Consider the following 27,533-nt stretch of genomic DNA (forward strand, 5'->3'; position numbering starts at 1 on the left):
TGAGACGTATCATGACAGCCAGCCACAGAGAAAAAAAAATCACTGATGATTAAATCACGGACAGTACATTTATAAAATGCATAAGTTCTATGTTATAACCACAAAAACTAATTATACTTATTATATAATAACAATATCATCTTAATTAATACATATGGGCGTATGAGAAAGAAAGCTGGAAACTTATAAGCGCTAACCCGCGCAGGAAAATATATGAACACGCGCCGATATAAGCGTTGAACGGTGCCAACAACACGCGCTGGTCAGCGCTGGGCGCTGCCATATAAAATTTGTCTTGGTCTGCTGTGGTCTGCTTTAACCTGCTTCCTTTGTGTAGAACGAACCAGCGCCGGTAAGCGCATATAAGTTTCCAGCTTTCTTTCTGAATACGGTCTATATGATTCGTGTTTATTTATATATTATTCACTGAATTACTGGTGCGCCCGTGTGGCGAATTCCCACGCGGAAAGCGGTATCCGCAGCCGCCACCTTCCCACCAGTATCCCGATGGGTACGCGTACGTAGTAAAATAAAGAGACTCTAAGTTTTCTTCGCTAAGAAATTATAAGGTGAGGCAATTTTCTTATTAAAAAAAGACGGGTTGCACTCCGGGAGTGCCGGCAGAAGTGAAAACTTGATTATTAACGTTGAGCATGTTTGATATTTTGGAATGGTATCCGTCGCTTTTTCGATCGGTCACGTGTCCTGACGCGAGTTTAAGATTTTATACCCATTACAGAAAAAGTGCTCAACGCCGCTAAAGAAGTTTTCACTTCAAAAAGACGGGTTGCACTCCGGGAGTGCCGGCAGAAGTGAAAACTTGATTATTAACGTTGAGCATGTTTGATATTTTGGAATGGTATCCGTCTTAGGCTTTTTCGATCAGGCCACGTGTCCTGACCAAACTGACGCGAGTTTAAGATTTTATACCCATTACAGAAAAAGTGCTCAACGCCGCTAAAGAAATTTTCACTTCAAAGAAGACGGGTTGCACTCCAGGAGTGCCGGCAGAAGTGAAAACTTGATTATTAATAACGTTGAGCATGTTTGATATTACGTCTTACGCTTTTTCGATCAGGTCACGTGTCCTGACGCGAGTTTAAGATTTTATACCCATTACAGAAAAAGTGCTCAACGCCGCTAAAGAAGTTTTCATTTCAAAAAATGTGTGTGTGTACTAGTGTACACACGTAAGAAGTGAAACTTCTTTATGACCTTATTTTTCAAAAAATAATTTACTATATATGCAACTTTACAGAAGTACGTCGAATCAAGCGTGGTAGGCAAAGAATACTTAAGCGTCTTTTTCACGGTCCATCCCCGACGTACGTCAGCTCAAGGCCGCGGTGCTGGATGTATCCTACTGACGATCGTGCGCGCATCAAGCATGGTTGCCAACTTTTATTTGAAGAAATAGAGTATATCTGATTTTAAAGGAGGTAAATAAAGAGTAAATAAATATTTTTAAAAACGTATTTTTTTGTACTTTTTGCAGTAACTAAGAATTTTTCATTATTTTGAAATGAATCCAAACATTCCAAATCTAAATTTATATATTTCAAGAGCTCATTTTTAATTAATTTTTAATGAAGCTCGGTTTCTTTCTTCCCGCCACTTCACATTCATGACCGAAAAGACTCTTTCAGTAAATGCTGAAGTGGCGGGAACAGAGAGTATATAGCTAATCATTTTTTTTAACAAACAAATTCGTCAAGATATTTTTTTTAAATAAATTGCCATTTTTCTGCAGTGGACTTTTGCATAAAATCTGTGTTATTCAACAATTCGCCTTGGAGTTCTTTTAAAATAATAACTTCTGAATATAAACTGTCCATGTGTACAATGTTGATCCAAATTAATGATAATTGGGATTTCCTGTGTACATAAAAATATAAAATAGCCGTTTCTTGCTTGCTCATGTAGTCACTAAGTTATCACAAAAAAATCATATCAATAGGCCACGTTTCCAAGTATTTACATTAATTTCTGTTGGCAACACTAATCTGCTGTACGTCCGCGCTATTCACTGTCCATTCTCTGACTAATATCACAGTATTACAATATTATTTCCTACAGTAAGGAAACGCCTTCGATGTCGCGCGATGCCGCCGCCAGCGTAGGTACTTACGCTGCCACACGAAAATATGCTAGGGTTGCAACAAATGGGAAATAAAACAATTGTGATTATTAATATTATGATGAAATCATTTATTCATGTACATTCAAAATAATTGCGATTATTAAATCTGATGTAATTATTTGTTCATAAATATATAATTACAGATATTGCACTGCTAAATATTATTTACGTGGACACTTTATTTTTGGATGTTCTTAATTTTATACTATCCTCCTAAGGACCAATGGCCTCATATAAGTACAAAAACACCATCACCATTACAACCCAAAGCACCAAAAAGTTTTAACTAAATTACCAACCACCGTCCTCATCCGATGACAAAATCGAAAATTCGAAATATCTTAAAAAATACCGCGCTTTTCTGCCTATGATCACTGTGTAACGCGATTGGCTGAATTGAACTATTAGGTTTGGTAGGTAAATGGGTTATCCAATCACAGAATTTTAAAATACTTTAGTTAAAGTTTTTAAAATGGCTGGTCAACGTAACAGAGGTAAGTTAAATCGTTAATTATCATATTAATCTCTCACTTGATTTTCATTTGGTATTGAAAAATAAATAGTAAAAACAGTACACGAACGTATTTTAATTAAATTTAACGAAACAATTCATATTGTTTTTTTTTAAATTCACGGATAATTTTAATGTCATCATGTGAGAACATTGGTCGTTACTTACAACATTATTTTCATTTTTTTTGTACTCAGTTGAAGACATTGGTAGTCAATGACTATAAAACATTTAATTAGTTAATAATTTATTTTGTTGTTTTACAGTAATTTTGAGTATAATTGTCCTGTTTTATGATTATAATTTATTTAAACTGTCAACAGGAATTACTATTGCAATCAAAATAAACAGTTATCTTTCTTATTTTTTCAGTTATTCGTGACGATAATATCATCGATTTCCTAGCCGACTGACGGAGATTTTATTCCTAGTGATGAAGACTTAGGAGACCCACCATTTGTTTCCGAATCGATTTTTAGTTAGCTCATTGATATTTCAAGTTCCTAATATTGTACTTCCAATGTTTTTATTTCTTTTTTTAACATATGTTCAGATAGTTTAGATATTTTATTACCTAATATGTAGTAAACTTACACATTTAGAATTTAAGAAAAACTGTTTTTAATTCTTTTGTATACTTTGTAGAGGTTATTGTATGATCTCATATGTTATAACATAAGTAAATAAAAAAATCTACAAGTAAAACCTTATTTTAATAAAAAAATTTTTGGATTCACTTAGGTCTGATGTGATCACATGGGAACAAAATAAATCGAGTTTTTTTTTTCAAAAATGTATTCTATAAGCTATATTTTACACAGATAAAAAATCCCACAAGTAAATTTTAACTCTAACAATAAAAAAAACAAAAAAATACCATTGGGTCGCAGGTCTGTTGTATTTTTATGTACTCAGGTGAGAACAATGGGTGGTAATGCAGAATAGGATTTTTTTAGCTTGGTCCTTAGGAGGCTATACCATTTAACTAAGTAATGCATTCGCATTGGGATGTACAATCTGATTAGAAAATAATGAGGACAACATATACATAGCTTTGATTTTAATTCAACAGATACAATTAATACAATCTTTCTGAAATATTGTTTCCTTCTGGGATTTCAATGTAGATTTACATCCGTAAACGGAACAGTTTTTGCGCGCCATAATAGAATATGTAAGTACCTATGTATAATAAAATTATTATTAGTCAGTTCAATAAAGAAACGAATCTTCAATGGCGGCCAAAGCTGACTTTGACAGATGGTAGGATCAGCAAAAAAGAAAATAAAAATAACGTAAATTGATAATTATTTTATTAATTATTTCAAATTGTTTGTTGACAAACTTTTTTGTTATTGTATTTGTGTATTTATATGAATTATCATATTTACGTATACAGAATGTAATAAAATCCCCATAATACTTGTAATAAGCCCATAAAACTGAACAACTTTTCCCAAAGAATATATTTTGTCAAATTCCAATAAAACATTATTTACTTTCGCAAATGCATAATTGTCATTGTAAATTTATGATAAAAACTATTATAGGGAAAATCAAATACATTTTAGTGATTTTATTTTTCCATTTTTTTTTGCATACCGTACGGCCGTGTGTGAGCGAGAGGGAATGATAAGCGCCGCCATTGAAGATTCGTTTCTTTAAAGAACTGACTAATACACAAAAAATACGACTGCGTCGTCCTTTCGCGATAGTTAATGCAAACTCAGCGTGATTGCATTAAGCGGCCCGCGTCGCCCGCCCCCCCGCCAGTTCCCCTCCGTTTCTCTGCACAAGTACATTCGTCGCCATACTGTAGGAAATATCAGCAGCAAGGGTCTTCACACACGCGGCCTCCGTTAGGAGGCTGCGTGGGGGATGCTGTTCAGGACGATTCGTCCTCTGCAGCAGGTGTATAGCGCCGCCCGCTAATACGGGCGGGTTAATGGGAGGACGAATCGCCCTGTTTGGGAACAAAAATTATTTGTCGATTGGGGCACAGTATAGGAGACTGTGCCCGACTGTTTGAACCTTTTGGATGTTTCCGATGACTCAACCGACCTTGTTCTTTTTCGAGCCCGGCCAGAACTTTTTAGGCCGGGGACGGACGGGGACGGGAGCGACATAAAACCAATGGGTGTGGTGGGAGGCGCCAATTGCGCGTAGGGATAGGCGTAGGAGTGGCTGGGTACGTTGTGTACCGACTGTGAAGGAGTTATGCAGGGTGAGGCGACAGACGGCGCGATAGAGAGCGCCGTCGCAGGCGGGGCTTGCGGGGGTGGGGGCGTTATTTGGGATTGCGCTATTTGCGCGTGGGAGTGGATTTGGTAGGAGGGAATAGTGAGGGGCGCACAAAGTGCGTGGGCGGTAGGTGGCGCTGGAAGCGCGGTATGTGGCGCCGGCATTGTTTGCAATGCCGGTGGTGAGGACGGCGTGTTCGCCTTAGGAGAGGGGGGTGGTAGTAGATCGCGCGGATTTGGACGACGCGACCCGGGAATGGCGCGGTGCGGAGCAATCTCTCGGAGATGGGAATGAGAGGAGGCGTCCGCCCGCGAGAACATATTTTGGGAGAGACGAAGGATAAACTCATCCAGCGTTTCTACACCGAGATCGCTACGTATTAGCTCGTTTCTCACATACCTCGGCGCACCGACGATAGCGCGTAATGCGAGTGACTGCCGCGCACGCATTCTGCGGCGCAGGCTTTCACACACATACACATACCAGGCGGGCGCGGCGTACGTGAGGAGCGGCCGTAGGTAGGTTTTGTAAACGCTTACCTTTATACGTAGCGGGAGTTCGGAGTATAGCACCGGACGAAGTATGGCGTGGGCGGCTTTGCACTTGTTGATTACCTGCTTCACGTGGCTGTTAAAGCGAAGCCGGCAATCAATAGTTACACCTAGGTAAAGGACAGTATCGGACCATGGGATCTGCTCACCAGCCAAAGTGAGTTGGTGGGAGGGAGTCAAACCACCGAACCGAATTACCTGTGTCTTTCGCGCGTTGACAGATATCCGCCAGCGCTCGAAATACGCAGGCAACTCATCAAGCCAGCGTTGCGCCTTAATCATCGCATGCGTTGTATTCAACGATGCGGCGATTAAAGCTACATCGTCGGCATATAGCGCGAGGATTTGATTAGAGTTTGGCGCAGGGGAAGGGAAGTCATCTGTGTAGGCGGAGTAAAGCGCGGGCGATAAACAGCTGCCCTGCGGGACACCCGCCTGCACAGAGTGGTTACGGGAAATGGCGGGGGACACGGAAACGTGAAAGGAGCGGTCTGTGAGGAAGGAGTGCAATATCCTCACGAGCCGCGCGGGGCACTGGGTAGTGGTAAGGATCTTATATATAAGACCCTCGTGCCAGACGCGGTCGAAAGCCTTTTCAATATCTAGAAATATTGCGACCGCTCTCTCATTCCTGTTCAAGGCGGAGCTAACATGGTGCAATACTCTAGATATCTGAAGGGTGGTACTGTGTGCCGAGCGAAAGCCGAATTGCTCAGCGCGCGGCGACACGTACGGACGCAGCATAGGCAGCAGTAGTGACTCGAACACCTTGGAGACTGTGCTCAACAAGGTGATAGGTCGATAACTGCCCGCTAAGGAGGCATTCTTGCCGGGTTTCGGGATCATTATTACGCGACCGGTTTTCCACACTGAAGGGAAATGACCGGCGCGTAATATACCGTTAAACAGCCGCGACAAAGCCGCGACTGTTTTACGGGGGAGGTGGCGGAGGGATTCGTTCGTCACGCCGTCCTCACCGGGCGCTTTGCGCAACTTTGTACGCGAAATCGCACGGCGGACGGCGGACGGGGAGGTGAAGAATACTTCCTCAGCGGGCGGTATCGGTGATGCTAGAAAACCTGATAGGTGTTCGTTCACCACCGCTGCGTGGGCGGCTGTAGGAAATATGGTAATACTGTGCTAATATATAGTAATCTGTGCTGTCCATCTGCACGACATTCGCGGTGGTGGGGGTGCTCGCTGGATGAAAAAGATAATAATAATAATTATTGACGTACGTCAACGCTATTCACTCAGTTTTGCGTCGTGCATCGTGTATGACCTTGGCGGGAGTCGGGATGTACGTCAAGATGGACCGTGAATAAGACGCTTATTACTCTAAAAGTGGTAGGGATAAGAAATAGATGGCGCGTAACGGAAAAATGTCACGTGTAACGAAAAAATGTTACAATAAATTTTTTTCCAACCCCGTTAAAGAAGTTTCACTTCAAGAAACTGTTGAGTTTTTTCACAGGTTTTTTTAAATGTTCTGTTTTGTGTGGTTTTGTATATAATAATATAAATTTGCAATTTTGCTGCTATCTGTGACTAATTATTGTTCTATAGTGACACATCTGTGGACAACCTGACTTGCTTTTTGGCACAACATTGGCAAATAGAAAAGAAAACAAAATTATCATAGCAAAAATACCTAAATATTGTGATTTAATCATATAATTAATTACACTTAAAATTACATTGATAATTCAGATATTAATTAAAAATATCTGAATTAAAATATGCACCGTACATCAATAATTCCGTAATATTACATTCCAAGTTTAATTCAACTCTAAAGAAGAACCTGCTAACATGACAGATTATTTTCAAGAAATGGGCTGGAGAGAATTACAGGACGGAGAACATCCTAATCATTTTTTACATTTAGCGCGGCTTTTAATGGATTATAATATATTTGACGACAATTTTACTGGAGAATGGCCCAGGTACAATTCACTCCTAATTCAATTCTATGAATTTTGAGAGGCATTTCATTCCTTGTAAAATACTCATGCTTAATACTTCACATGCATAGTGATTAATGCTTTATTATGAACCAAAACAATGACTATTATTATAGACTACCACCGCCTGCATCAAAGGAAGCTGTTAATAAATTACCAGAGATTGTTATGTCTGATGAAGACAAAAGCTGTCCTATTTGCCTGAAGAACTTTGAAAAGGATGAAAAAGCTAAAAAAATGCCATGTAATCACATTTTTCATCCTAAATGTATTTTGGTGTGGCTTGAAAAGGTATGTTTAAATTTTTTCTATGTATTTACTAATTTTTTTAAATTCTACTAGCTGCGCTTCGCGATTTCACCCCCGTGGCTCCTCTCCTGTTGGTCTTAGTGTACATAATATAGCCTATAGCCTTCCTCGATAAATGGGCTATCTAACACCGAAAGAATTGTTCAATTCCGATCAGTAGTTCCTGAGATTAGCGTGTTCAAACAAACAAACTCTTCAGCTTCATAATATTAGTATAGATTTGAGATATTTTAGTAAATAATATTCCAAAACAAAATGTATTATATTTTAGTTGTTAATAGAACAGGCGAAATTAAAAATATTATTTGTATTATATTGAATTTAAAACCCTGATAAGGCTACTATCATTTTATATACAATATTTATAAATGTTTTCAGACCAACTCATGTCCTTTTTGCAGACATGAACTCCCTACTGATGATGAGGCATATGAAGCTTTTAAAAAAGAAAAGAAGCGAGCTGAACAGAGGAAAGAGGATCTAGAAGTGCTACATAATTCTATGTTTAGTTAATCACTCTTCATTTATCTTATATAGATATATAAATTACTATAATTTTACACAAATAGAAAATAAACAAGAGTTGTTTCACAAATGTCTAGAGCAGGGGTTCCCAAACTGTGGGCCGTAGAAAGTTAGAGGGGCGCCGTGAGTTGATCTGCTTATATTCGCGAGTACATTTTTTGAGCGCTCGAATCTGTTTCTTACATAGCGTCGTAAATTGACATACATGATTTTAAATTTGCTACGACGATAGGTACATACTTACGATGTGCGCATCGCCTTTATTGAGTTTTATTTTTGTTTTTCTTAAGCCTTATTTGTTGATTTCTCTTTAAATTCTTTTACAATAAAGAAATTGAGTTCTTCTCTGCCTAACCTAATTTCTATTTTTGTATTGTAGGTATATACCTATATCGACTACATATTTAATTTTCAAATAGCTAGGTTGGGTGGGTAGGGAGCCACGGCCGTGACAAAAAACTTAACATGCAACTGCGCCGCGAGCTGAAAAAGATTGAAAACCCCTGGTCTAGAGCTTGTCTGTTATCACTATTCACATTTATAGATACACTATACCTTACAGATTTTTAGAAAAGGTTACTCTATTATATATTTTATGTTGTTAAATTATAGTAAAACTGCAGTTGCAATGAAAGTAAAAATACATAAAATATATGTGTACACACATGCTATGTATTTCCCCACTTTGGAATTAAGCAAACTGTCTTGGTATCAATTTGAACAAAATCCTACCATCATCTTAAGACAAACAGTGTATAAGCCATAAAGGGGACCCATATATTATGTTTTTGTTACATATTAGTATGTTTATTATATTTTTGTTTATTAAATATAGGTACACCTGAAACTATATGCATGTTAAATTACAATTTGATTGAAACTTAGTAAATATTGAGTAAACTAAGTTAAAAGTTCAAATCTTATGACTTAAATTATTATTGGTTAATTTTTCTGTTATTTAAAAAAATGGTGGTTTAAAAAAAAGGTGTGGTTGTAAAATATTTTATGTTTATACTGGGAATATAAAGGAATTAAAGTGACTTACTTCTGTAAAAATTTATGTTGTTTGATTATGTTATATTATTTAATATATCCTTTTTGTATAAAATTTGTTAAACTGACAGTAACTATTTGAGTGTCTATCATCTGGACTTCATCTGGATTATAAAAGTAAATTCATTATTGGAACATGTCAAAAACTAATCATAACTCAATTTTTTGGTATAAATTAAATTGTATGTAATTTATGTACTTTTTAAAAGAAAATTAAAAAAAGAGTAAGAAATATAAATAAAATTATGAAGAAACGGTAAGTTTAAACATGTTTATTGGAATTATTTTAATTTGGTGCGTGACATGTGATTGGTTATTGTACTTTATTTCAGATTGTGTAAATGTCCACCTAAACTTCAGCAAATTTGCAAGCAGACCAAGGTGACTGATTGCAAGGATGTTGCCGAAATTATTGAAGCTCTCTCTTATCAAGCAGAAAGTAAGCAATTAATGCAGATATATTTCTTCTTTGGTGTAGTGTCACTGTGTTAATTACAGACTAGATAAAGGTTTTACATAATAATGCGACTGTGTGAAGATAATAATTATAATATTGTTCGCATTTCGAAGATGATTCAAGGCATACATTCTAAACGCATTTTTAAAGAGCTTAAAATTTAAAATTTATGAATGTAAGTATACATTTTTTTTGCTGTTAATTTTTAAGGTTCAAAAAAGGATCGAGGATTCAAACCGCCTACATTTAAAACTAAACCATTTATGCCACGACATTACAAAGATACATGTGTACCAATGGCGCCATCTATGCACACCAGGTTCAAATATTCGACTTTATTTTATGAAATTTTATATTAAAAGTAGATACCTAAGTACTAAAATTAAATTGCTTATATAAAACAATAAATTTATTTGGATTACAGGTTAAGGTATATAGGCCATTGCCCTGTTGAAGTGCCTAGAAGATCCGAGGCTGGTACAAGGTAAAATTTACATTAAATAACGTTTTTATGTTACATAGCTGAATATTTAAACAAAAAGTCTTTAAAATATTATAGAAAAAAGTCTCGATTCGATTTTGGTTTGGAAGAAGATGATGCTACTGGTACATCAGGAAGGGGTAAAAAAAGAAAGAAGAAAGTAACTTATATTGATTTAATACCAGCAGATATTTCGTTGCCAGTCCCGGCTCCAGTTATAAAACATTCACCTTCCGACAAAGATATATTCAATGTCAGTAAATTTATTTAATTTTTAATTAATATTGATCTTCTAATATAAGTTCAATTTAAACTTCAAGTTTTGTTTTCGTGATAAAAGTACCCTTTTTAGTTTTACATGTCGGTAGATAAATAATGTAAAGGCGGATTGTAGTTTATATTGGTTGCTTGTAGGTTCCCAGTCCAAAAATTAGTGGTGAAGTTATACCTGCTCAAAAAACAATAATTACGTCAGCTGATTACAAGCCTCCATTGCCACCAAAAGCTGGTTATGAGTAAGATTAATATTACCGTTCTTTCGTGTTCAACAATTTATTGGAAAATATGGTATTTAATATTTATATAGTTAGTCACCATTAAAAAGGTTCAATACCTAGGCTTTCTATGTACCCATTTTTAAAATCTCTAATTAGATTGTTATTAAAAATATGTACGTAATGGGTAGGTGCATAAAGTATTTTTGTTTATCTTTCTTCTAATTTTCAATCTAATCGTCATTGTGAGTATAATTTTCAGCTTATATAAACCTCATAGCGGTATAGTTATAAATAGAGACAAAAGTTTTGTTCCTGATGCAGTATTTGCACCTGGCCCAAGAAAAATAGTAAGGTAAAGTTTTCTCTCATAAAAATTTAATATTTACTAAAAGTTTCATAAAATAGATTATTATCCAATGAACTATATTTTCAGTGATAAACCAAAAAGAAGACCTTGTCATAAAGGAGGGTAAGTTAATAATTAATATGAAGTCTAATGTTTTGTGTTGATATCGTGTAAAAAAATAATGTGAACATAACATTATTCATTTCAGGGTTTGCTTAAGAAAAGATTGTCCCAGAAAAAAATGCCGGTGAGTCTATTCTCTAAAATAGTTACATTTTCAATTAACCCTAGAAAGATAGTCTGCGTCAAAATGACTCATGCGTTTTCGAAATATAGCTGTATCTTTTTAAATGTCGCGAATCCATAACTGTGCGTTTAGGACATTTCATAACTCACTGGTAGAAATCCTATGGTATACATATCAATAAAGTTAATCTAACCGATTTTGAAATATAACGACTACGTGAGTCAAAATTACGCATGATTATCTTTACCGTGACTTTTAAGATTTTGAATTCTATGGTAGTTTGAATATTTTTAGCTTATTATTACTGTATATTGTAACTTATGTTATAAATTTATGTTTATACATGTTGAAGCAAATATAGAAAACAATTGGGGATAGAAAATTGGAAGAATATTGTATACTGGCCGCTCTTATGCAAAGCGATGAGGGTCCCTGTGAAGATACCGATAGTGAGGTAGGAGGACCACGAAATTGAAGATGACGAGTAAAGTGACATAGAAGAAGCTTTTCCTGATGAGATACAAAGCAAACATGATATATTACATTCAAGCAAAAGGCGGAGTAGATGCATTAGACCGAATGTGTTCCCTGATGTCCTATAGTAGGAAGACAATGAGTTGGCCAATGGCTTTATTTTATGGAATCATTAAAATTGCCTGCATATTGCATATTAAATTTATAGCCACAATGTTAATAACAAAGTACAAAAACATCCGAGTCAAAAAAACGTGAAATATAGACGCATGGAACTGTCTTCTTTGTTTATGCGTGGGGGTTTAGAATCACCAGCTTTGAGAAGATATTTGCGTGATAATATCTCCAATTTGTTGCCAAATGAAGTATCTGGTACATCGTAAGAAAGTACTGAGGAGACCTTCAGTAAAAAAACGTATTTACTATACTTTTATCCGTCTGAAATAGGACGAAAGGCAAATGCGTCCTGCAAAAAATGTAACATAGTTATATTATGTTGTGAGCATATGTTGATATGTCCTAAAGTTGTTTCTCACTAATTTTTCATATAACTATATCTACAAAATTTATATAACATATAAAAAGTCTGATAATTGTGGTAAAAAGTAAGTTTTTATAAGAAACAATACGTGTTACAAGAATTGTTGATTTAATGCAGACGTTTAATGTTTTCGTCTTTTTATATATGTAAAAACAATAATAAATAAATTGTCTGTAGTATTAATTATTCTAATATAACTGTAAATATATAAAAACTTAAAATTTATGGAAAAAATAATAATATACCTCGACTTAGAGCGATTTAAAAAACATGCGTAAATTTGACGCATGACTATCTTTCCCGTACTACTCAATATGATTATCTTTCTAGGGTTAAATGAGATAATATTTTTAAAACGTATGCATAAAAAGGGCCTGGTGCGGGTAGTTTTGTATTTTGTTATGTAATAAATCTTAGAAAATATGATAAAAACAAAGCGATAAAGGAACAAGGCAACATACTTCAAAATTTACATTAATTAACTTAACTGTATTCACAGAAAGTATGCCGCTATGCGAAGAAAACAATTGCGAAAGAAAAAGCGATTAGGGTAATGTCAAAATTTAATTTATGTACCTACACCTATCTTTATAAGGTATTTTTTTTTTAGTTTATCAATTGTTATAAAATGTTTTAGGTTACGAACAGAGGTTCCTTACACGACATTGGGAGTTACTGATGGTAAACCTAGGGCTAGGGGGACACAGAAGCACATGAAAGACGACGACTCCGTTTGTGGTTTAGATGAAATTCCAAAACCCGAACACGTAAGATCGTTTATTATAATTAAAATATTTGAATTTACACGTGATATTTAGTCTGTGGTGTATTTTAAAGGTACATATTCCGGCTAATCTAAAACGGGGTACACTGCAGACACATTCACTGACCGTCTTACCTTGCACAAAAGAAAGAAGACCAGACGTTCATTATGGCATTTTAACTGGGTCATTTAATATGTATGACCAAAAATTCGGTAAAAAAAATCTGATACTTAAATCTTTTTTATTTAATAAATTTTCACCTGCATCTTTGGCTAAGTGTAAATAATTCTGTTTAGGGGGTAGATCAAGAGGACGACAAGCTCTTACGATGAGTGTTATGGCGTACTGCTTAGCGTTTCATTATCACCCGAAACAATGGACCATGAAACTTATTGACAATCTAATAGACGCCGGTGATCAATGGTTAATATGCCAATCATATTTAAAAATATACTTTATCACGCGCTGGCTTAAATTAATGATAAGAACGAATATTTCTCACAAAATCATAATTTTGTAGGTATGTGCAATGCTTAGAAAAAGTCCACGATCATTCCGCTGTTCTAGGCATGTGCGAAGTGTTGCCTTTTGGGAAGAAACAAACTTTAATATTGAATGGAAAGCGAATGCAAGTGTTGTTAGGTGAACCTGAAATCGTGGGGTACACGATGTCTCTCGATCCGACCGTTTATAACCTATGTCGAGGCTTAAAGGCATTCTTTAAAGAAAACCGAGCTGGAATCTTACTTACCAGGTACGCCTGATTCCAAATCCCTAAAAAATTATTATCTTCTAATATTATTCTTTAAAAATTATCGTAAATTTTCATTTCAGGGTGGTGAAAGTCGTAATATGGAGAGATAAAGTTTGTTATTATATTTTCGATCCAGCAGGGAGAGATTCTAGAGCGTATTCCAACTTCTCCAATGGATGTGCCGCTCTTATAAATGTGAAAGATTTGCAATCAGTTGCGGATGTTGTTTTAGCTCGAGGAGTGGTTGAAGACCAAAAATTCGTTTTGGCTCCGGTTAAAGTGCTTAAAATGATAGATGAGAAATGCGACGAAGATTTTGAATCTGATAAGGAACTAACACAGGCGGAAAAGGCTATGATGGGATACAGAATCTTGAATGAAAATTGTGCTATTGTGAACGCGAATATGCATTTAGGCGACAGATGTTTTGAAGATGCAAAGTATAGACAAGCAATTCCTATAGCAGTAGTAGCTATGACCTACGCGAAAATATCGCCACCCAATACCTGGTTTTCAAAGACATTAGATAAAGTGTTACGATTAGGTAACAAATTGTATATGGACTGCCTCCATCCCAAAGTAATGATAGACATGACCATTGATAATATTCCAAACGAAATTATTGTCGGCCCATACGCTTGTGAAATAATTATTTACAGGGAGAGAGTAAAAGGGCAATTGTATACAACTAAAGAATGCATATTAAATATAAAAACCGGTCTAGAAGAATTTTTCAGTCATGAATATAATAGTGGTATTTTAGATTTTAATAACTACTCTTTAGCTATCTGGAGGCAAAAAGAAATGTACTACTTATTCGATCCTTACCCTCGCACTAACGATGGATTAAGATCGGTGAAAGTAGGGAAAGCTTGTTGCTGGATGCTGTTAAATCCGGAAACGATGGCTGCTGTTTTTTCTAAAAATTGGGATTATTTACCGGCTACTACGCAGTTTTACATTCATGCATTCAAAGTTTTGAAACTAAAGAAAAGGGAACCAAAAGTAATGCATATGTCAAGATTTATTCTTTATCGATATTTTAATTATGTTATAATATTTTATTTTAATATTTTAACACGTGTTTTATATTAGGCGCAAATAGTTTGCACTTTGAGCGACGAGCAATTGCCAGGTGCGAAAGGCAAGTCGAGAAGGAAAGTTTTACCAATGAGTAAGGCACAAGGGGATGGCAAGGAAATATTTCACGATGTTATGCCCAGAGATGATTTTGAAGGCCCGATTACAGGAGTACGTAAAAATTTCATTAAAATGTCAATACATAGGTTTTTGTTTATAGGTATCGATAAAATAAGTATGAAATATATTAATAAATTATATTTCTGCAGCCTCAAGTAGATGAAGAGCAAATGGGTGATATTATATCATTAGTAGATAGCATTCAGGAAGATTATTTACCGCCAATACCACTAAGATACAAGAATGCTGCCCCTGAACCGCTTGAAGAAAAAATTGGTATGATATTTTATTTTCTTTATAATTTGTTGCCTATGCGTTTTATTACATAATTCGTAAGTATACATAAATAAATACATTATTTATTTGTAATAAATTGTAACACTTCATACTATGAAAAATATCGCTCTGTTTTCTATTCATGTCCCATTCAAAGACAGAAAACATTCATTGAGCAAAAAAAAAAATAGCTCCAGCGCATTTGCAAATATTGTCCTACACTTTGTGGATTTGCGTATTCGTTCGAGTATGAGTGACCGGCTTTATGGCAACGTGTTGGGAGTTTGTTCATTAGAGCCACAATTTAGCGTTACCACATTATATCTCGTACAGCTATAGTTTTTTTTTGCTCTGACATCCCGACTCGCCTGAAAAACGTGACACAGTCATTGAGATATACATATGGAGACGACACCGCCTACATCACATATGTTCCGCTCAACATAAGCCATATGGCTTAACTGCAATCAGTCGCTTTAGTGCGATGGTCGCGTTCATGTCTTGTTTGTTTTAAAGCAAAAAATGATTTTACACATTAAAAAAATATTGTACTGTGGATATTATTTAAAAAAAAAGTTAAATAATGAAAGATGACAATAAATTACTGTTGACGACGAAAGAAGAAGACAATAAACTTGTGCGTATATAGTTTAATATTTAAAATTACAAAGTGCGTTTAGTAGAATTAATTATGTTGAGGGAGTGTCCTGCTCAGCGGTTGCGTGGCGAGTCGAAGTCGTAGAGGACAGTGGGGTCAATCCGCGGCCAATCGCACGGCGCCGCGACGTGACGACGCGATGACGCAGTCGCAACGCTCCGTTCTGCACGATTTTGTTGCGGCAACATGCTCCCGGCCTTGGAACGTGCTGGTTCCAACGAACTGTCGACTACGAAGCGAAGAATCAGCTATCTGGTGAAGGAAGCGGACAAATTTTAGTGAACGCCCGACGCACGATGCCGTCTGCAGTATGAATGTCGGCCACTCGTGCTACTCCATCCTTCCCCGGATATGTCGCGTGGATGCGCCCCAAGCTCCACTTCAACGGCGGCAATCGGTCGTCCTTAATGAGAACGAGCGTGTTCTCCTTGAGCTCCCCCTTGTGCTGGTGCCATCTGGTTCGCGTTTGCATCTCGGAGACATACTCTTTGGACCAACGATTCCAAAAGTGCTGGCGTATTTGTTCCACCCTCTGGAACCTCGGGAGACGAAGCTCAGGCACGTCGTATAGATGCTCAGCCGTTACAGGTGCAGTCAGCGGACGACCAACCAGGAAATGTGCAGGGCTAAGTGGAAGGAAATCATTGGGATCTGTGGAAAGATGGGTCAAAGGACGGGAGTTCAGGACAGCTTCAACCTGGGTCAATACTGTGCTAAACTCCTCGAACGTTAAATGTGCGTTACCTACTACACGTTTGAGATGGTGCTTGCAGCTTTTTACTCCAGCTTCCCACAATCCCCCGAAATGACTAGCGTAAAAGGGTATCATTTTAAAATTAATATTTTGCGAAGTTGCATATGCTTTAATTTCATCAGAACAGGTAGCTAAAAATTTTTTGAACTCATTCATGAGACCGACAAAATTCTTCCCATTGTCAGAAAAGATAGTCACGGGTTTACCTCGCCGCGATATAAAACGTTTCAAAGCTAATAGATATGATTCCGACGATAGATCGCTAACAAGTTCCAAGTGAACCGCGCGTGTAACAAAACATATAAATAAGCATATGTACGATTTTTGCAACTTAGCACCTCTGCCTTTGCGATTCAACGTGAACACTGGGCCAGCGTAGTCGACACCACAACGTATAATTCCCCATTATAGGCGCGACCGTAGTCGGTTGCAGTCGTGCGCAGCGCATGCACGAATGTACCACCTTCCTACCGAGGTTTCTGCCGCCGACCGGCCACCACATCTCTCTGAGCGTAAACAGTAGAAGCTGTGGCCCGGCGTGGAGTAAACGTTCATGCTCGAACCGAAAAAGCAAAAGTGAAAAATGATGATTAGCTGCGATTAAAATAGGAAATTTTTTATTAAAACTAAAATTTGGCGAATTTTGAATACGCCCACCTACACGAATTAAATTATTATTTGCGTCAAAGAATACATTTAATTTAGAAATTTGATTGTAGCCTGATATATTCGTTATATTTTTATTATTTTTAAGCGCATAGTAAATATCGGGAAACGATTCCTGTTGACTCAACTTTGCTAACGTTAATTCAGCACGATTTAATTCCTCGACTGATAATAAACCTGTCCACTTATTAGTTTTATTTCGCGCGTTATTAATAAAACGTAATACATAAGCAGCTGCGCGTTTAAGTCTATTATATTGTGAAAATCGAGAAAAAATAATTAAATTATCGTTTAAATTATTACTTATGTGACAACAAATATTTGTAGATTTAATTTCCGGTAAATCTGTATTAATTAATTTGGAATGTTTTAAATCGGGCAATTCAAAATGTACATTATGTAAAAATAACGGACCCTCCCACCATAAAGATGAGGAGCTAAGCGCTTCTAGACTTTGCCCGCGTGAGACTAAATCGGCTGGATTATCCTTGCCTGCGACGTGACGCCATGGATGTTCCTTGGTCAGCTCGTGAATCTCTGCCGTCCTATTTTGAACATAAGGTTTTAATAAATTAATAGGCATACCTAACCAACCTAAAACGATAGTTGAATCTGTCCAAAATACAATTTTATTAAAGTTTGAACGTAGTGATCCAATAAGCTTATAATATAATCGTGCACCTAACAGCGCACCACATAACTCTAATCTAGGTATAGTTGTAGGTTTAGTCGGCGCGATCTTACCCTTCGAACATATCAAGCGCACTGTGACATCAGCTGTTGCATTGATCGTACGAGCGTATGCGCAAGCTCCGTACGCGACCTGTGAAGCATCGGTAAATATATGTAGTTCGGTTCGCACTGGATCAATGCACATAACGTGACGCGGTATTCGTAAACTGCTAAGAAAAGATAATCCATTTATAAACTTATCCCATATTTGCGAAATTTCGTTAGGAACCGATTCATCCCACGTCAATTTTAACAACCAACATCTTTGAAATAAATGCTTTGCGATAGTAATAAACGGACTTAATAATCCTAGCGGATCGTATATTTGTGAAGCGCACGATAAAATAATACGTTTTGTCACTACTTCACTCTTTTGTATAATTTGCGTGAAATAATAAATATAATCATCGAGACTATTCCATCCGATACCTAAAGTTTTATTGTTACAAGTTTTATTCAGTAAACATAGATCGTGTGTTTGCGATTCATTAACGCTAGGCGTAATTAAATTTAAATTATGACTAAAAATCCACTTTCGTAATTTAATACATGCTGAATCTAAAAGACTACTAGTTTCTTTACAAATATTTTCTAATTCGGATATAGAATTCGATGAAACTATGAGATCGTCAACGTAAAAACAATTATTAATAGTATCGGCTACATACGGAATATTCGAGTGTTTGGCTAATTCCTTTAAACATCTACAACTTAGATACGGTGCGGATGCCGTTCCGTACGTCACGGTGTTGAGTCGGTACACCCTCAGCGGCTCTGAGGGATCATCCCGCCACAAGATCAGCTGCAGGTCACGCTGATCTTCAGCAATATTCAATTGCCTGTAAAATTTTTCAATGTCAGCGCATGCAACATACCTATTCTCGCGAAAACGTAATAAAATAGAAATCGAGTCACCTTGAATAGCAGGTCCAATCATTTGTATGTCGTTTAATGATACGCCGGAACTAGACTTCATACTCGCATCAAAAACTACGCGTAATTTAGTTGTGGTGGCGTGCTCCCTAAACACACCATGATGCGGTAGGAAATAGTGCGGATTCCCATACGTATTGACGAGACTCATATGACCTAAATTAATATACTCCTGTATAAAATCAGAATACATCTTTTTATAATTATTATTTTGCTGAAGACGTTTCTCTAACGCGTAAAAACGACGTTCAGCTTGTGCGCGTGTATTACCTAATAACTCAGGTGATTGTTTCAACGGAATTGAAACACAGAAACGACCATCGGAAAGTCGACGTGTTGTGCGAATAAAATGTTCCTCACAAGCAATATTATCTTCGCTCGATAATTGCTGTAATTTATTGCTAGGCGCGGATAATTCTTCTAATTCCCAGAAATTCCTAACTAACTTATCGAGTGAATCATCTTCCGTGGATAATGTCGAATAATTACAATTAATATGTGATAATTTTTTATTACTAGTATACGGAAAAGATTTAATTGCACCTGACACTATCCAACCTAATTTGGTGTTTTGAAGGAAAGGACCACTTTTCAGGCGCATTTTTCCTTCGGCTATTAATTCCCAAAATAAATCAGCACCGATCAGTAAATCAATAGGTTGACTTTCGTAAAAATTGGGATCAGCTAACAATAAATTGTGAGGAATATTAAATTGATTTAAATTAACCGTGGTTGTAGGCAATTTTGATGTAATTTGGGGCAAAATCAAACATTGAAAACGGGCAGTGAAGCTCCCGTCGCGCGATTTAATTTCAATGTTACAAGATTGCGAACATTGCGTAATAGAATTACCTACACCGTGAATATGTTGAGTGGACTGTAATATTCGTATATTTAATTTATTTGCAAACGATTGCGTTATAAAGGATCGCTCGCTTCCGCTATCTAGAACTGCGCGTGCGCAATAATACTCACCCGATTCATTATATACTTCAACTATCGCCGTAGACAATATGACAATCTGTTGCGAATAATTGTCATCCTTTGTATGCATAACGGTTTGTGCGTGATTAATACATTGAAGTTGCATGTGTGCGTTATCTACTGAAACCACTGAAACGGGATGCGTATTAGTAAGCGAGGGGTGCTCGTACGTAGTTAACGTCACTGTATTTTTTTGAATTGGTGATAATTTAATTGCATCACAAAGTAAACTATTGTGCTTTTGTTCACACTTTCTACACGGACCAAAAAGACAAGTACCAACCGAATGACCTGGACGCATACAATTAATGCATAAGTCTTTATCCGTAATTAACTTATACCTCTGTTGCGGGGATAAGTCGAGAAACTTCTGGCATGAATACAGCTGATGCTTTTCGTTACATAGCAAACATGACTTGTAATGGCTGCGCGACTTATTGGATTGCGATTTAGATTGTTTGTTATCCGAAACTATGTTGCAATGAATTTTGGATGATGAATTTTTATTTTGGTAAGTAGAAAATTTATTTGAAATACTAGGTTTACTGTGATTTACGGATAGTGTAGTTAATAAATCGGCTTTTTCTTTAATGAATTCTAATAAATCGTTTAGTTTAATAATTTTGTCCTTGTTTATTTTGTAAAAGGTATTTTTAAATTGTTCCCACTCGCGTTCAGTGGTAGGATCTAACTTTGAAACTACGATATAAATAATCAAAGTGTCCCAGTATTCCGTGGGTTCTCCTAAGATTTTAAGAATACGTAAATTTTTTAAAACTGTATCAATTAAATTGTGCAATTGAATAGCCGATTCTCTTGAGACGTTTTGAAGTGAAAATATTGCCTTAATGTGACTTTGCACTATCAATCGCGTGTTATTAAAACGGTGTAATAAAAGCTCCCATGCAACCAGATAATTTTCGGATGAAAATTCAACGTTTTCTATAACGATTTTGGCATCGCCTTTTAAACTCGCCTTTAAATAATGGAATTTTTGAACCGGTGGTATTGTTTTCGAATTATGAATTAAGGATGAAAACGTATCGCGAAATTCTACCCAGTGTTCATGTGAACCGTCAAAGCTAGGTACAGAAATAGTCGGTAATTTTACTGAATCGTTATTAAAATTGTTACAGGTCGTATGGTCGTGCGCTAAGGAACAGTCAATGGATTTATTAACAGATCTATCCTCGGAATTATCTGGGTTTACCATGCAGTCCAGCATCGCCAGGACAACATAATATTCCCTCTCAAACTCTACGCGTGATTCTATGAGTTTATCCGTTTCTGACTCCGGGACAAGATCTTCGATTTTACTTTGAACTTGGTTGAAATCGTTCATTAAACTTTGTGCACCTGGTATACGTAATTTTAGTTCTGCCCTTTGATGTGTATCAAGATCCACGTTTTCAAAAGACGAAACATATTTCTTAAAATTCGTTAGCCTACATTTGATTAATCCCCTTTTTTTCCTCAAATCCTTAAGCTCCTTTTGCTCAGAAAGAGACATAATGACTGAAGTAAAAAGCTACAAGTACTTACGTGCCACGTGAAGCAGATTCTTCGGTTGCGTAAAAGCACGTGAGGAGGCAAGCAACACCGAAAGCTCTGGAATATACAAAGCACAGTATCACTCAGATGAAGCTTTACAGGGTTGGATAAATTAGCTGGCCGTCTTACCAAACTGCACTGTAATTTTGCGACTTCTTCGCCGATTGCGTCTCCAAAATCCAGGATGTGATCCGGTGTCGAAGGTCCAGAAAATGTTGACGACGAAAGAAGAAGACAATAAACTTGTGCGTATATAGTTTAATATTTAAAATTACAAAGTGCGTTTAGTAGAATTAATTATGTTGAGGGAGTGTCCTGCTCAGCGGTTGCGTGGCGAGTCGAAGTCGTAGAGGACAGTGGGGTCAATCCGCGGCCAATCGCACGGCGCCGCGACGTGACGACGCGATGACGCAGTCGCAACGCTCCGTTCTGCACGATTTTGTTGCGGCAACAATTACCTATGTATCAATTTTTGTTTGTTACATTGATTGGTTTTAATTGAAAAGTTTTTAAATGATAAGTTTATTAAGTAATAATTTAAGTATTTATTAGATTAATTATTTTTTTTGTTACATTGATTGTTCTTAATTGATAAGTAATAAGCAAAATATTTACAAAGTTTCGCCTCTATAGCGGTGAGTCGATGACATCGCTTAATCTATGACTCACAAGCCGCCGCCGCGCTTGCAGCACAGATTTTGTTCGTGGTGTCTCCTCTATACGTAGTAATAATAGCTCAATGGACACAGTATATAATTTTATGGTTTCTTTGACATATACGTACTTTGATAGTGAACTTGGATTCCCCTACGGTGTCGGTGACACAAGTGGTGCCGCCGTGGCCGAAGCCCCGCGACAAGAGCAACGAGTTGCCGGAGCCCGACCCCGACCCGGAGCCCACTCCTCCACCCACACCACCACCCTTACCGGTGAGATACTTAGGGTCGGTTCATATCTAACGGAATATGCGTCGCGTATTATCGGTCGCGTAACGCCAGAACTGACAAATGTATAGAAAAACACTCGAGCGTTCATAATCATTAATACGCGACGCATATTCCGTTAGATATGAACCGACCCTTATACAGTTTTTCCATACGCCGATTAACCGAATCGCCAATTATTTGAATCGGTCCTAGGCGTAATATAAAAAATTAAAACCAAGTAATCTTTGTTTTGGTTACTTTTGTTACAGTCTGTGTCTGATTAACGTAAAACTGAATAACGTTTTATTTCATTTCTTTCAGCCACCGGAAGGAGGTGAAGAAGAGGTGCGTTTATTCTATATTCTACCATAATATTGTTAAGAATCTAGTTAAACTATTTAAGTAGGTAATTAAATAATTAAATAATAACTAATAAAAGGCCTCATTACTTAGCAATGTTATTATTTACCAACATTACATTCGATGTTCAAAAACGGCACATTCGCAAACACGGTTAGGCTTCAAAGTAAGGTGTCATGATTAAAAAGTAAATAGATAATTGAAATTAAAATTGTTTAATTAGCCAAATTTCAACATGCTGCTTACTTAGCTTTTAGCTTTTAGCCCATCAACATCTTTCAATTAATAATATTAAAAATGTTTTTTATTTTCCCGGGATAAAAAGTAGCCTATAACCTTTCTCGGGTATCAAAATATCTCCATACCAAATTTCATGAAAATTGGTTCAGTAGTTTAGGCGTGACTGAGTAACAGACAGACAGACAGAGTTACTTTCGCATTTATAATATTAGTATGGATGTGTATTTAAACTAGGAGGAAGAAATGGGTGAAGAAGAAGAAGACGAAGAGACAATGAAGAGGAAGAAAGAGGAAGAAGAGAGGAAGAGAGCGGAGGAGGAGGAGGCGAGGAGGAAAGCGGAGGAGCTGCCCCCGCCCCTCCCGCCGCCGCCACCCTCCCCGCAACCCGAACCCGAAGTGCCTGTAAACATACAGATAATATTATGTAGTTCTTTATATCTCGGAAAAGTTACATATTAGTTTAGTCTAATTACTTCTAACTACTAAAACTTTTCAATATTATTTATTCTCAAACTTTTTGGTCTGTGTAGCGCATGTCGCGTGACGGTCGGCTGCCGAGTAGGTATAAAGCAGTGTTCGGAACCGTACGATAATTATCGTACAAATACGATAATTTTGTGCCTAAGTTTCACTTTTACCGTGGTTTCTTAAAACCACACAACATTTTTTTATTTATTTAACTCTTAATTAGTTGTACAAATTTAAAATATTTATTCAGAATAACGTAAATAAATGTACAAATAAGTTTTCTTTTATCATGAATTTTTGTTTTGCTATCGTCGTAGAAATAATTTTTGTCACGTACCTAATGTTAATATAAATACAAACTCTTTACAGTTGGCTCCAGCAGAAATTGTAGAAGATGAAGTCCAAACATTGCCACCCGAGAATGTAGACCGACACATATTACTGACAGAAGACGCTCGATACAGGTTCAAGTTGAGGCAACTTCGGAAGAAAATGACTCAACCTCTGACCGAGGACCAACTTGAAATCAGTCCAGAAGAAGAGTTAGCAAAACCCAGCAATTTTAAGAATCTACCTGACCAAACTCAGATTATTCGTGGTACATCTGCAATTAATGACACTAAAACATTAGACATGCTACCCTTCGCTGCCATCATGGCTATTGTGACGTCATACAAGTACAGCGTGAATACATGGACCGTGGGAATGGTCAATTTTGTTATCGATACAGCTAAAAAACTACACCAAAATAAACAGGAGAAATTTCAACTAGCTCCTGTGCATATTATTCCTAAAATTGCTATAGGTCATCAGGTTAGTTCTATACAATATAAAAAATATTTTGTTAAAAATTCTAAGAATGCGTAATATAATATCTTTGATATATTCTTATTGAAGATGTAAACAAAATTATTTATATACCCACTTATTTTTACAGGCTTATCATGCCAATATAGATGTCGTGAGCGAAGGGCCAACTTGGCAATTAGAAGATGTAATGGTTCGCAAATTTTTCAATAGATACGACAGAGGCATGGTTACAACGGCAACATACAGCTGCGCATTTTTCAAAAGAAATGGTCTTTATTATCTTTATGATGGCAGCCCTTGTAATGCGATGGGATTAAGGGATTTGTCAGGAAAAGGAAAAGCGTGCTTTTTACGATTTAGAAATCTTCATGACTTAATTGCAAGGTCAGATGTTTTTTCTTTTATTAATATATCGAATACGTCACATTTCTTCCGTCATACTTAACTACTTCCTTCTTTCACAGAATATCATATAACAAGGATGGAAAAACTGCAGAACAACAATTTGTTTTAAGCAGGATAATTGTAAGAAGATTATTGAATGAGCCCCGTTTAAAACTGCCGGAAGATTACGACTTTGAAACGGGAATGCCCAAATCTAATAAGTCAAAATTTTCTATTGTGGACTCGGGGAAAAGTTCATCAGACAAAAAGAAGTCGTCTGTTGATTCCGCAGAAGCGAAAAGTGAAATGGTAATTGGATATCAATTAATCAATGGTATTTATAGAATAGAGGGTACCACAGCTATCAAGGATAAAAAGTCATCTTCAGATGTAAAGGCGTGCCACTTTGTTTGTTTGATTGCTATGTTGATGGCTACAATGCATCCCATACGGACATGGGATCATTTACTAATTGATACATGTATCGAAAAAGGTTTAGAAATTTTCGAAAAAGCTACAAATAAAAGTGTTTGCGAGAAAAGGGTTATTAAAAATATAATCTTGGATGGCAAATTCATCAATGTTAACATAAAGAAAATTCTGGTCATCAATGAAAATCCAGAAAAACGACTAGACCAATATCTTCGGGCGGTTCTAAAAAGGCTACGCTATGTTATTTGTCGGTTTTCTTCTTGTAATGTCGTAATTTGTCAAAATGAAGGCTATTACCACTTATTTGATCCTTATCCACCGCCATCTGAAAATACTGAACCAACAGATGCAGAGAAGAAAAAAGCTGCTGATGCTGGAACGTCGCTTAAATCTCCGGGATCCGTAGCATCTTGGACTTTATACAGAACTTTTGACGCATTAATCAACAGACTTCTTAAAATAGCATCAGACCCCAATACGCCAGAATTTTATACTTTCGAATTAACTTCTGTAAAAACTGCGCCTCGGCACTCAGCATTGAATTACAGACTTAGCCCACTTTTTAAACCTGATGAAAATCCCAATACGCCATACTTAAAACGAAAAAGAATACGTCCGATAGTTGACGAGAAAATGTATTGGCTGAATATTGAAACAATCCCTTGGTCTCGTATGAACCCTGTTAATGATTTGGGTTTCGAAAGAAAAACGCCTAAAGCTATGTGGAAGGATTGGGACATTGAATTTCCAGGAGATCTTTATTCACTTTGGGGCTCTGTTCATCCTATGGATGCTAAATTTGAAGAAGCGTATCGTGGTAAACAGTATTTAGCTACAAGTATAGTCGCATTAGTAATGACACAAGCTTGCAATCTTAGTGCATGGACTGGTAGTTTCCTTGACGGTATCGTGGAAAATGGAAACAAATTCCATTCAAAATGTCACGCTAAAGTAAGTGGACAACAAAATCATGAAATGGCACTTGAAGATTTGGACACAAAATATGACGAAATGTATCCCTATTCGTTTTCCTTTAAATTTGATAAAGTTATATTTGGATTTGTTTATAATATACAACCTGATCGTTTTAATTTGAGTAAGGCCTTGGTCTACTTTTTTGAGAAAAATAATCTAGGCATGTTGATAAGTCCAGCGAAAAATTTAGCATTTGGCAGAGTTGGAATGTCCTACTTTATGTTTGATTGTCAAAGTCATGGTGCACCGATATTTTGCCCAGGACAAGGTTCTGCTTATATATTAAAATGTGAAAGTCTGAACAGACTTATTTACTGTATGGCAATAACGTTAAACATTCGGCGACATGGACAACAATTTCATTTGTATAGTGTAAATGTGACTTTATCAGAGTCTACAAAATAAATTTTAATTCGAAATGGAGTACCCAGTTTGTTTTAATATTTTTTCTTTATGATAAGTTAGGGATTGAGATCTACGCTTGAAAAATCGTAAAAGAAATTCGATCAGCAGAATCACCGGTTGGCCGAGAGGCTAGGCGTTCCCCAGAATGGAAAAAAGACGCGATGTTCGTGATCGATTTTTTTTCTATTTTATAAAAAGAAATCGCATGTAAAAAGCATTTGATTACTACAAAAAAAAATCAAATTGTTAAGTTGCCTCAGAAATGTTTAGAGAATGGTGTCAGCAGAATGTAAATAAATAAATGATTGGGCCTGTCCACAGAACAGTAAAGTAGATAGAAGTGTGATGTGGGCGTGGCCCACGTGTCAATGATAAGTTTAGATCACCTAACTTGCTCTCAGTTGTGCGCAGAAAAATATTCGAGTCGGTTGTCAGCTGTCAAACCTTTTTTCCATATTTATTCATTAATTAGGACGTGTTGTTCGGTATAAAGAGTGCAAAAATGATAGCAGACGAAATAATATCAGCAATGAAGGCATTTCATACCGTCGGTAAGTCTTATTTTAATTTATTTTAATTATATTTTATGTTATAACTTCGCTTGTCGTAATTTGTCAAAATTGTATAAGGTCAACTGGGGGAAATGCGTCACATTTTTCGTTTGTTGACTTTCATGACCCACAAAAGTTAAACTATGAAGTCCTTTTAAAAAATTTCATCAAATATGTCTTTAGTAACTAATTATGTTTAAGATATAATTAATAGCTTTATTTAAGAGTAACGTATATAAAAGTTATCAGAGGTTTTTTAAAATTTAGATTTTAGACGCATTTACCCCATTTTGGGTAAATGCGTCTGCTATGAATAACTCTTAAACCAGATATTTTTTGAAGTTGAAACAAAGGTAAGTCAGTTCTTTTTGAA

The 27,533-nt window shown here is 36.4% G+C and overlaps 2 protein-coding genes and 1 long non-coding RNA gene across 5 annotated transcripts; all 3 read left to right on the plus strand.

The window, feature by feature from the left end:
* The first annotated feature begins 93 nt into the window (after positions 1–93).
* On the plus strand, positions 94–9,305 carry LOC149488429 (E3 ubiquitin-protein ligase RNF181). Of its 3 annotated transcripts, none has more exons than XM_089695569.1 (4): positions 94–569; positions 7,224–7,389; positions 7,524–7,698; positions 8,095–9,305. In XM_089695569.1, the coding sequence occupies exons 2-4, from the start codon at positions 7,256–7,258 to the stop codon at positions 8,227–8,229; spliced, it is 444 nt and encodes a 147-aa protein (XP_089551695.1). In that variant the 5' UTR covers positions 94–569; positions 7,224–7,255; the 3' UTR covers positions 8,230–9,305. The 3 variants fall into 3 exon arrangements, with proteins under 3 accessions (XP_089551695.1, XP_089551696.1, XP_089551694.1); XM_089695570.1 differs by having other exon boundaries at positions 96–569; positions 7,275–7,389; XM_089695568.1 differs by lacking the exon at positions 94–569 and having other exon boundaries at positions 6,990–7,389.
* A 310-nt stretch (positions 9,306–9,615) lies between these two features.
* Positions 9,616–26,630, plus strand: LOC149488430 (uncharacterized; the record flags this gene model as incomplete). Its single annotated transcript, XM_089695546.1, has 22 exons — positions 9,616–9,733; positions 9,962–10,070; positions 10,176–10,235; positions 10,311–10,485; positions 10,647–10,747; positions 10,989–11,081; positions 11,163–11,198; positions 11,284–11,322; positions 12,837–12,887; positions 12,975–13,104; positions 13,175–13,313; positions 13,398–13,524; positions 13,622–13,855; positions 13,936–14,860; positions 14,951–15,106; positions 15,205–15,331; positions 22,402–22,538; positions 22,857–22,880; positions 23,370–23,537; positions 23,973–24,416; positions 24,541–24,797; positions 24,878–26,630. Coding segments are annotated over 22 exons (5,382 nt in total), but the record flags the coding sequence as incomplete, so codon positions are not given.
* LOC149488431 (uncharacterized) lies at positions 20,243–21,417 on the plus strand. Its single transcript, XR_016315653.1, has 2 exons — positions 20,243–20,569; positions 21,195–21,417. It is a non-coding gene; the product is annotated as an uncharacterized LOC149488431 (long non-coding RNA).
* Positions 26,631–27,533: the final 903 nt, after the last annotated feature.

Source organism: Colias philodice, chromosome 5 (assembly GCF_061535455.1).
Source record: "Colias philodice isolate Cphi_HAF_F1 chromosome 5, ilColPhil1 Martin Lab GWU primary, whole genome shotgun sequence".
Taxonomy (NCBI): domain Eukaryota; kingdom Metazoa; phylum Arthropoda; class Insecta; order Lepidoptera; family Pieridae; genus Colias; species Colias philodice.